This window comes from Xenopus laevis, chromosome 6L (assembly GCF_017654675.1).
Source record: "Xenopus laevis strain J_2021 chromosome 6L, Xenopus_laevis_v10.1, whole genome shotgun sequence".
NCBI lineage: Eukaryota > Metazoa > Chordata > Amphibia > Anura > Pipidae > Xenopus > Xenopus laevis.
In genome coordinates, this window is record NC_054381.1 from 73,347,382 (window position 1) to 73,358,772 (window position 11,391).

Below are 11,391 nucleotides of genomic sequence, written 5' to 3' on the forward strand. Positions count from 1 at the left end.
TATCAATACATTCTTAGATATTGTTCTTTTTTGTCTAGAACATGTCCTGTTACAGATCGGTATAGTCAACAACAAAACAATAATGGAAACATTGCTAATTTCTCTTGCCCTAGTTTAGAGTAGTTAGCAATAATCAAGTAATATCTGATTTATTTGGGGACTCCTGTGGGGTGAGTGTCGATCCTGCTCCCGTGGAAGAGAAAGGTTTTGAATGTAAACCTCTGTTTACTAAAGGGTTGTTAGATAATAATTCTGTATCGAACCAAGTGGTGTGTCTAAATGCATATATAGTAAGGTGTTTAATGTGTGTACGAAGAGAGGCAATATATTTCATCCAGGTGAAGAAGAATTTGTCTGTATGTTGTTCGTCATAGATTCCAGGCAATCCATATGGAAAATGTGGTGGAGTTTTTGTTTGACTAGTGAAAGTGTGTGTGTGGGGGGGATAATGAAGAGAGCCAACACAGCAGCTTGTTTATTTAAACAATAGTAGTGTTTCTGAAACAAACACAGCAGTTTAATCAATGCAGGGCAGCAGTACATGATATTTTCATTACTTTAAAACACTTACATTTTTTGGTGTTACTGTTCCTTTAACTGAGTTACACAACAGGAAGCAAGATGTTCCACCAGGTTTTGGAGAGATTGCAGTAATAAGTGAACTTAACATTAAGGGGCATATTTATCAAGGGTTGAATTTCGATTGAAAAACTTTGAAATTCGAATTCAAAAAGACCAACCGTAATTAAGTCGAAATATTTTTTTTGGTCGAATAGGTCCGTTTTTGATCGAATAGGTCCGTATTCGGCCGAATTTGAATAGTTGGAATCGAAAGAATTGTGCATTCTATCAATTTGATTCAAAGTTTTTCCCAAAGAAATTTTTCAAAGTCCACCAATTGACTCCAAATAAGTTCTAGGAGGTCCCCCATAGGTTAAAACAGCAATTCGGCAGGTTTTAGATGGTGAATGATCGAAGTCATATTCGAAGTTTAATTTTTTTCAAATACAAATAGAATTTGGAATATTCCCTAGTCGAAGTACACAAAATATATCTCGAAATTCTAATTTTTTTCATTCAAAAATTCACTTTGGCCTTTGATAAATCTGCCCCTTATTGTCTTACTCTGTATTCATGTATCTACTTTACTAAAGCAGTTGTTTCAGCTAACATACTATTTAAGTAATATTAGAAAATCAAATTTGATTCAATAAATATGCCCATCACTTACTAAACCCTATTCTGACAGCAACTAGAAGGTTGGTCTGCCTTAAAGGAATTGTTCAGTGTAAAAATAAAAACTGGGTGAATAGATAAAATAAAAAATGTTTCTAATATAGTTAGTGTGGTGTTCATGCAAATGGCCTGTAGATGTCACTGTGCTCATACTTATACTGTGCATACTTCCTGGTAACTTAAAAGTGAAAGTGAAAGTTACTGTTGTGAAATGCCTGCACGACTCTGCTAATAAAGTACTGTTATACCCTACTCATCCTTGGCTACCCAAAACATAACAAATGGCGACAAGGATGGCTCTTTTACCTCTGCACCTTTTCTTCCAAACCCTGGTGAGCCTACCATACCTTTTACTGCTTGGATTTGTATATTTGAAAATTACATTATTGCTGCTGACCAAGGGGAGATTTCTGGTGCTAGAAAGTGTGCTTTACTTATTCACTGCCTGGGAGCAGAGTGACAGCGTACATTCTATACATTACCATTACCTGATGATACTTTGAAACTGCTCTTACTGCTATAAAGAACTTTTTTGTGCCAAGAGTAAATATGGTTGCTGAAAGATATAAATTCCGCCAACGTGGACTACGTAATGGCGAATCCACACAACAATTTGTAGCAGCTTTGAGAGAGCTGGTTGTTACCTGTGAGTTTGGGAATCTAACAGATGAAATGCTAAGAGACCAAATAGTGGAAAAAACAAATTCACCTCACATTAGAGAGAGACTGCTCCTAGAGCAGGATTTAAACCCTTGCAAAGGCTATTACAGTTGCTAGCCAAATTGAAACAGCAGTGGCAGAGGCTAAGGGGCAATTCACTAAGCGCCGAACGCTAGCGTTAATTCGCTAGTGTTTGGCATTTTCGTTACTGCGCAAATTCACTAACGAACGCTGGCGTAGTTTCGCTAGTGTTACTTCGCACCCTTACGCCTGGCGAATTTTCGCTAGCGACGTAATTACGCAAATTCACTAACGTGCGCAGTGTACTGAACGCTACCTTTTACGCTAGACTTCCTTCGCCACCTCAGACCAGGCGAAGCGCAATAGAGTAGATAGGGATTGCTTCAAAAAAAGTCAAACTTTTTTCTAAGTCCCAAAAAACGCTGGCGTGTTTTCTACATTATTCTCTACATTATTTTCTACATTATTGTCTTACCTAAAAGTGGGCACATGTGTAGGGCAAAATAAAAATGTTATTTGATGTTTTGAAGGTTTTCTAGCCATTTGTAGTGCTGATACGTATTCCTCCATTGAAATTTGAATTTGGCGCCGTATGCAAATTAGCCTTCGCTAGCGTAACTTCGCTTCATTTAGCGAATCAACGCTAGCGCAACTTCGCAATCTTACGCTACCCCTGTGCACAACTTCGGATTTTAGTGAATTTGTGGAGCGCTGGCGAAACTATGCCTGGCGAAGTGTGGCGAAGCGCGGCGAAGTTGCGCCTGGCGCAACTACGTATGTTAGTGAATTTGCCCCTAAAACTCTCAGTCAGGGAACCGCTGGGAATGTACAGATTGTGAATTCAGCACTGTGGCCTAATAATGCACAGTCAAAGGCAAAATACAGTGCTAAGGAAAGGGATTCACCTACACTGCAAAACCATGCAGCAAATACAAATAGAAAATACTGCTTTCGCTGTGGTTCAACACAACACACTGCAAATCATGTTACATGTCCTGCAAAGTCTATATGGTGTCGCAGATGCACAAAGGTAGGACATTTTGCTAAGATCAACGTGCCATGCAACAACCCAATCATCTCCTGCTGAATTATTACAGGGCAGACAGATGTGCACTAAGTTACATGTTGCAGACATCAAACTTCCACAAAATACTGTGCCTAAAAAATCATCTACTGCTGACATTGTGAAACGTCAACAAGTCAAATGCAATGCTTATACTGACAGAAAACGTGGTGCAAGAGAAGTACACTTTCAGCCTGGATCTTTAGTAAGAATTAAGAAACCAGGAATACTGAAACAAGGACAATCGAAATTTACTACACCACTTGAAGTGAGACGCCAACGAGGCCATACACATATGAACTGTCTGATGGACGCAAGTTGTCTTGCTCCTGTTAGATATGACTTTGGAGAAGCTACATTTGATGAAGAAAATTTTCCTACTCCTGATGTCAACTGCAATAGGCCTGAAGAAAGTGAACCCATAAGGCGTACTGAGAGAATCAGAAAACTACCTGCATGGACCAAGGACTTTGTGATGTGAAGAATCTATAATATTGTTTTAAAAAGGCATACTGTTTAATTGTTGCTGTTTATTATAGTTGTCCAAATGCTTTCCTACTATAGGGGGGAATATGTGGTGTTCATGCAAATGGCCTGTAGATATCACTGTGCTCATACTTATACTGTGCATATTCCTGGTAGCTTAAAAGTGAAAGGTACTGTTGTGAAATGCCTGCATGACTCTGCTAATAAAGCACTGTTATACCCTACTCATCCTCAGCTACCCAAAACATAACAGTTAGTATATGTATAAAGGCTGGAGTGACTGGGTGTGTAACATAATAGCCAGAACACTACTTCCTGCTTTGCAGCTCTCTTGGTTTACATTGACTGGTTACTACAATCAGTGACTTGAGGGGGGGGCACATGGGTCATATCTGTTGCTTCTGAAACTGAGCCGAACGCTGAGGATCAATTGCAAACTCACTGAACAGATATGTACCATGTGGCCCCCCTTCAAGTCGCTGACTAGCTCAGAGTTATAGAGCTGAAAAGCAGGAAGTAGTGTTCTCGCTATTATATTAGACATTCAGTCACTCCAGCCTTTATACATTACATTTTTGCCTAACTAGCTATATTAGAAACACTTTTTATTTTGCACAGCCTATCTATTTAGCCAGTTTTTATTTTCATACTGAACTGTTCCTTTAAATTAAAGAGGCCTTTTTAATCAGAACTAAATAAAAACAAAAAGAAGTAAAATGTAGGGAGCAACTGTCAGATACTACACTCCACATCCAGACTGGATAATATATGGGTTCCTATGGATATTCTATACGTCAGGTGTATGAATGGTATAAAACATTTGGGGGGTATAGTTCACAATCCTGGAATAATAGCCTTGAGTTATTCGTTTATATGCAAAAAATAGCCTGACTGTACTGTAGAATTTGAGTCTCATTCATGTAAATGTAAACTGCAGTTTTATACTCCCTTTTTCTTTCTTTTTGTATTCCTATTTTACAGAAATATTTCATGAGCGAAATAACCTTGTGTCAGTACCGACACGTCATATTCAGTCTTTGAATGAGTAAAACGCTAAAGTAGGATCTGGTATGACGTTGGCTATTTGAGGAAACTCCTTCTAATACCTACGTGTCTTAGGCAATATTTGTCTTACACAAAGCAATGAAGGAATACTTTGTTTAAATTTACTTTGGATTTAGCAGACTGTAATGACTCTACCTAGCAAATACAAAATGTATATGACTTTGATTACAATCTACCAGCTATCCTTCTGTTGCCTGCAATTACCCAAATCATCCTTAGCCAGCAGAGTGCCATGGTACGGACTTTCCAAATAAAGCATTGTTAAACTGCTTTCACTGAACATTGGACAATAGTATATATCACTACTAGTGTGCTTTGTGGTCAGTACATCTTTTTATCTACATATGGATGAGAAAAACACGGAGATAACAAAGTGGTACTGTCAATACAGTACCACTTAATATAAATGTAAGTTTAGAAAACAAATAAAAGTTATAGTACAAAAAAAAGTGGTACGGTTATTATGCCATCACCACTCTGTTAAGCCATGAAGCCAGATCTGTGCTAGATCTTAGTTGGGATCAGGTATAAGGTACTGTTTTATTATTCCAAACATTGTAGGTTGCTCTTTGCCAGACCACAATCCAAATTAACAGTTAAAAGACAAAATCTTTATTGTACCATTTTAAAATATGTAAATGCTTTCATATATTTTTAAATATTCCAATAAAGATTTTGTCTTTTAACGTTAATTTGGATCGTTGGTCTGGTAGAGCGCAACCTACAACTTTTGGTGTTCTGGACTGTACCCTTGCTACAGGCTCAGGGTTGCTGCACCTGAGCCACTGACATAGTTTGATGAGTTCCAGCCTACATAGTAGATTAGAAGTAACTGCTGTATGTTTGACGTTTGTCCAGTTGGAGTGCAAAGGAACTCTGGGCTTCAGCACCTGGGTCATGGTTTTCATCAGGTGTATATAGATAATTACTGACCCTGTGTAATGACTGTGTTGGATAAAATACTGTGCTATATTTACTGTATATAGCACCAACATATTACATTGCACTTTACAGAGAATATACATCATTCACATCAGTACTTGCTTCAGTGGATGTTATGTGTAAATTCATTCTCATCTACTAACATCATAACATTTTAGTCATTAGACTGCTGTGTTTTAACACATGGATTTCTGGACCACTCTTCTCCAGGAACACTGGGGCAGATTTATCAATAGTCGATTTCCAAATTAATGTGAATTTTTTTTAATATATTCGAATGTACTCAAAACTCGAATGGGAGGTTATTTATGAAAAAACTTGAACGTCTAATATTGATCGGTATTAGAATTGAATCATACAAATCGAGTTTTCCTCCAAAAAAAACTTGAATGACAGGAAGGCAATTAACATATTCAAATGGTTCAACAGACCTCTGCCATTGACTTGTAAATGAACTTGGCAGGTTTTAGGTGGCAAATATTCGAATTAGAACTATAGTTTCTACAGTCAAGGTTTGATAAATCTCGCATTCAAACTTACATTGGAATTGGTGCTTTTAAATTTGAATTTGTGAGTTTTGACTTAATAAATCTGTCCCTTTATGCTTACATACTCACTATCTTTCTTTAAAGCATATACATTATTTTTTAGATAAAACACGTTTTATCATGATGGGTTCAATTAAACAAACATTTTATCAAAGTTAAGATATTTACATTTAGAATGGAAAATAATAATGTAAAATTGCTCATTTTAAAATAAAAACATCAATAAAACAAAAAAGATTCAGATGATTATCATAAAAAGACACAAAGAGCCATCTTACAGGAAATACAGTATTGTACAGTACTATGATATATACAATTAGGTCCATAAATATTTGGACAGAGACAACTTTTTTTCTAATTATGGTTCTCCAAACTCCAGGGCTTTTATCTGCTTAATTGATAATGACAAACAAAGGATTTGCTCGTTTGGTGACACCTCCAAGCGAGCGGATCTCTATGTCTATGGACACCTTGAGGTTAAGGAAAGCTACAGAAATGAGTAAATGCACACTGATTGACCTTCTTAAGGGCCACCTCTACAAAGTTCCATTCATTATATCATAGCTGTCATCTTGAATTGTTCCTTTGTCAGTTCTGGCTGCAATAAGGTGTTCACTCCAGAGCAGAGATTGTTGACATTTTCAGCATAAGCCCCCTTGGTCAGAGCCCTTATTAGTTCTAAGAACATTTTAGATGCATATACATTTTTACATCTCACTCTAAGGCCCCTTACACATGGGCATTTCTGCCTACGTCCCTGCAGTGGATCTTTCATGCGCTCCAGCACAGCGGAATGCAGGAAGCAATGCATGCATTCCTTATGAGATTATATTCATTGTGTTGCAGTCAAGCGCCAAACACAGGTGGAATGCATCAAGTTGGTGGGCTGAGCACCCTCTGCCACTGCTGCATGTCCCTCTGGGAGGGGGCAGCCTCAATGATCTACAGTAACAGATCATAGTTATTTATGTGTTTCTTATTTAGGCTAACCTCAGTTAGAATAAACCCCCACGTTGCTTCCCTGCCCTTCAGAATGGATAGCTGCGCTGATTGTATCCCACTACTCCGGCCACCAGGCCATCAAAGAATTTCAGCAGACAGCTTCCACAGGGAGAGATGAGAGTGAATTACAGGACATGTAAAACCCCCCCCCCACACAAACATTTAATCAGTGAACAGCCTCTTCGAAATCGTAAGATAACTGCCACTCTGGTTGTTAAAAGGATAACAGTAAGGCTGCAGCATCCCCTTAAAGGAGAATTCAACCCTAAACTTAAAAAAACCCTACCTTACAGAGACTCCCCTCGCTCCTCCCCCCAGCCAAAGTGTTACCCCAGGCAAATGCCTCTAACGTTTCACTTACCCCTCAGTGCAGATTCATGCATCGAAGTTCATGGGCGCCATCTTATACTCTTCGAAAATCTTCGGAATGAGACCGGCATGTTGGCGCATTGGCAGTTGGAGCAATTTTCTGTTCTGCGACAACTGTGCATGCGCCGAAACTCACAAAAATCGCTGAAGCGCCAGTCTCATTATGAAGACTACTGAAGCAGCTGAAGATGGCGCCTGTGAACTCCAATGCCTGCATCTGCACCGAGGGGTAAGTAAAACGCTAGGGGCATTTGCATTTAAGCTGGGGGGAGGAGGGAGAGGGGTTTATGAAGGGCAGGGGGAGAGTTTTTTTTAGGTTTAGGGTTGAATGCTCCTTTAACCACTTAGAACTCCTTCTTTTCCTCTAACCCACTCTTATCCCCTCCCTCAGGAATTTACTTTGGCTGTTGGCTCATGACCATGCTCAGTACTTCTCAGCTCAGATTACTAAACACACCCTCTAGTTTAACAGCCAATGAAGAGATAACATTGCTGGTTCCCACAGAAACTCTAGCTGTCCTATTTTTTTCTCCTAACCACCTCTACTGAGCTCAGCTTAACCATTACAGTACTCCGCCCCAGCAGAACCTGTTGTCAAAGTTTGTTGTGCCTGTGTAAACCTGCATTCTGCATTGAATGAACTTTACAGCATACATGTCCTGTTTGCAGATGTCAATAATACTGATGATGTGTCAAAGGGAAAATGGGCACCTGGTGAAAGCTGCTATTTGTTTTAGGAAAATGTGATCGCGCTGGCAAATGGAGTAGGTATATACAGTACAAATTATGTGGTTTGGGTGGGAAAGATATGCCCATCTTATATACATGGTAGGAATATGTAGGCTGTACAAGTCCTTTAAACACTTCAATAGCAGGGCCAAAATTGCTACTGGGTTTCAAATACAGGATTAAAAACGTAATTTAAAAACCTTTACTCCATACTACATCAGTACTCACTAAAGCACTCATTTTGTATTTATGCAATACTGACAGGTCTCCTTTAGTGGCTTGACTGGTTGCAGTTCCTCCTTTTTATAGATTAAAGAAGGAGGAAGTCTAAATCATTGTAGGGGGGAAATATTAGGTAACCCCCATAATTATAATCACTTGATTATATCAACCTGGGCTGGTGCTCCAGTTAGCAGAAAACTGCAACGGCTCAGGGTACTTTTCAGCAAGCACAATGGAGCAATTCTCTTCCTGCTTCATCTGTTTTCATGCGGGTGTGCATGTGTAGAAGAGTGAAAAGGCGAATGTTAACAATGAAGCCGGCTTTTTTACTGTAAGGCGCATGTGTCGGCCCAGGGTTATTAAAGTAAGAATCGTTTCATGGTGGCTGCTGAAAAATACTTCAGGACTGTCCAGTATTCTGCTAACAGGAGCACCGGCCTGGAGTATCAGATAAGTAATTACAATAACTGGGGACTGCCTAATATTTAGGATCCTCCAGGGATTTAGACGTTCCTTCTCCTTTAAAGAGGTGGTTTACCATTCAGTATGTTATCCAGTGACCAGTTCTAAGCAACATTTCAATTGGTCTTTATTATTTTTTTTTATAGTGTTTTAATTATTTGCCGCCTTCTTCTGACTCTTTCCAACTTTCAAATGGGGGTCACTGTCCCCAACTGTATTGCTACTTTTTATTGTTCATCTTTCTATTCTGCCCTCTCCTATTCAGAGCTGCTGAATAAAAAGCTAAATAAGTCAAAAACCCCAAATAATAAAAAATGAAAACCCTTGATGTAAACCCTTAGAAAGAATTACTGGAAAGCTAAAAACATCAAATTTTTCCCTTTATAACATATAAAGGAATAATGGTTAAAAAAGTATACAAATGTTAACTTACATTGGATTCCATCTTTCCTCGAGCCTGCGATGAAGAGAAATTTTATCACTGAGGTAGATATTGATCTGATGTTTATTTATGCTCTCTGTCTCCAGTTCTTTCTCCTTTCCATTCAGGTTGAGTCTCACAGCACGCCCAAACTCTCCAAGAGCATTGATGTCCAAAGGTGGCTTCTCATACACAGGTTTCTTTAGCTGTTCATAATCTTGTGCATCCTGTTCTATGTCACCTTGTTCCCTGGGTTCAATATGCTCAACAACCTCACCATTGCCGGCTGAGATTTTGTCATTATCAGGTTCGCCCCCACCCATAAGAGAAAAACCAAGGAACACCAAGCCCACCACCCCCAATGTTAAATAAAGCCCCTTCTTCCTCCTCCATGTTCCTACAAATAAGCGGCGCCTCTTGCTCATGATATCAAACACTCTCCACACACAAACACAGACGAGGGGGATACTGCTATGCTTGTTGGGTATGGGTAATACTTGTTTTCTAGATTTCCTAAATTAAACGCTTAAATAAGCACTTAATCTTATCCCATACACTATAAAAGCAACCTTCTCAGCAGTGACTAAATAATGGTGCGTACAAGTATTATGCTACTTCAGGTTACAATATCACGATTCAGTGTTTACCTACAATTATACTAGCAGCGATTATTTATACGTGTATGCTTATGTTTTAAATCCTTCAAATTTAGTATTATATGTGAAGGTAGAATTGTAATATTCACTAGAGAATACCCCGTTAACTGAATGGATGTGCTGTACAGTCTGTTACTGCTTTATAACAGGTACAAGCAGGTGTTCAAACCACTAGTTGCTTCTCAGTACTTGGTGCTTTTTTTTTTTTAATTTGTTAGAAACATAGTGCATACAGTTATATTCAATCCAGGCAGGCCAGCTGCCCAAATAAGATAAAAATGAAACAATATACAAAGTGTCCCCCCCAATGTCCAAGTGCCAGCACTCAAATAATAATCGCTAGTAAAAGATTGCAGATTCGGTCAAATAAAATTCTGCCACACAAGCATTCGCGTCTGCATTCCAAAATCACACACAGTATAACAAACTACCGTTCATACAAATTGCATAAAAATAGAAATCCCTTGTTCTTTGTCTTCCTCCACACTCAGACAGACTTCACATGATTTACTGCTTCAGTCCGGGTAATGTTACAAAGGCTCCGCACATACTGCCTAACTCTCAAACTCCTGTCTCTTGTTCTTCTCTCCTTGTCGAGGAGGCGCAAATCTAAAGTACCCTCCCTCTTCTCCCGGATTCTATGTCCTAGTAAAGTCCGTGAGCTGGAACCATCCAGTCACAATTGCGTGCTTTTCTCTCTTTTCCCCTCGAACAATTTCTGCCCATTACACACCTCCACTTCTTCCTCTTCCTACTGTCACCTTAACACTTTCCGTGCGGAACCTCCCCTCTGTAAGTCGTCCAGCCCCGTGACCACGCCCCTTTGTTCTATTGCCAAGCTTTGTGTGTTGGTCTGGGTGTGAATGACACGTCCGCTTACAACAAACGGCTAAGAGCTTGCCAAACCTGTTGGCTTCAGTAAAATGGCTTTTTAGGTTGTTGCCCCCAGTATGAAGTCACAAATATTTAAAGTAAAAAAAATTTCAGTCACAAAACTGATAACAGAAAAAGATTCCCAAAATGACTTTCAGAAAGTTACCCCACTGTGTATCTCTGTATCTTAAATGAGTGGTTCACCATAATGCTAAAAAATGGCTGATTCCTAGCAAGTTTTTAGTTGGCCTCCATTTTTTATTTTTTATTATTTTTGAATAGTGATGGGCAAATCTGTCCCATTTCACTTCACAGCAACAAATACGTGAAATACATTGAATGCAATGGACCTTTTTTCACGAGACTTTCCCAACTTTTTTGTTTTTGCGGCAAAACATTTTAAATTATTTTCTTTCTTCTGACTCTTTCCAGCTTTCAAATAGGGGGCACTGACATGGCTGCACATTGTTATTGCTACTTTTTTTACTCATCTTTCTATTCAGGCCCTCTCCTATTCATATTCCAATCTCTTATTCAAATGAATGCATGGTTGCCAGGGTAATTTGGACCATAGTAACCAGATTGCTGAAATTACAAACAGGAGAGCTGCTGAATAAAAAGCTAAAGCTCAAAAAA

The 11,391-nt window shown here is 38.9% G+C and overlaps 1 protein-coding gene across 1 annotated transcript in view; it reads right to left on the reverse strand.

Annotated features, from left to right (window-relative positions):
- The window catches only part of galnt12.L (polypeptide N-acetylgalactosaminyltransferase 12 L homeolog), a 32,725-nt gene extending 22,053 nt beyond the window's left edge, over positions 1–10,672 (reverse strand). Inside the window, exon 1 of the mRNA XM_018267635.2 lies at positions 9,239–10,672. Within this exon, the coding sequence (XP_018123124.1) occupies positions 9,239–9,651 (413 nt within the window). The 5' untranslated portion in view covers positions 9,652–10,672. The remainder of the gene's footprint in view (positions 1–9,238) is intronic.
- Between the last annotated feature and the right edge of the window lie 719 nt (positions 10,673–11,391).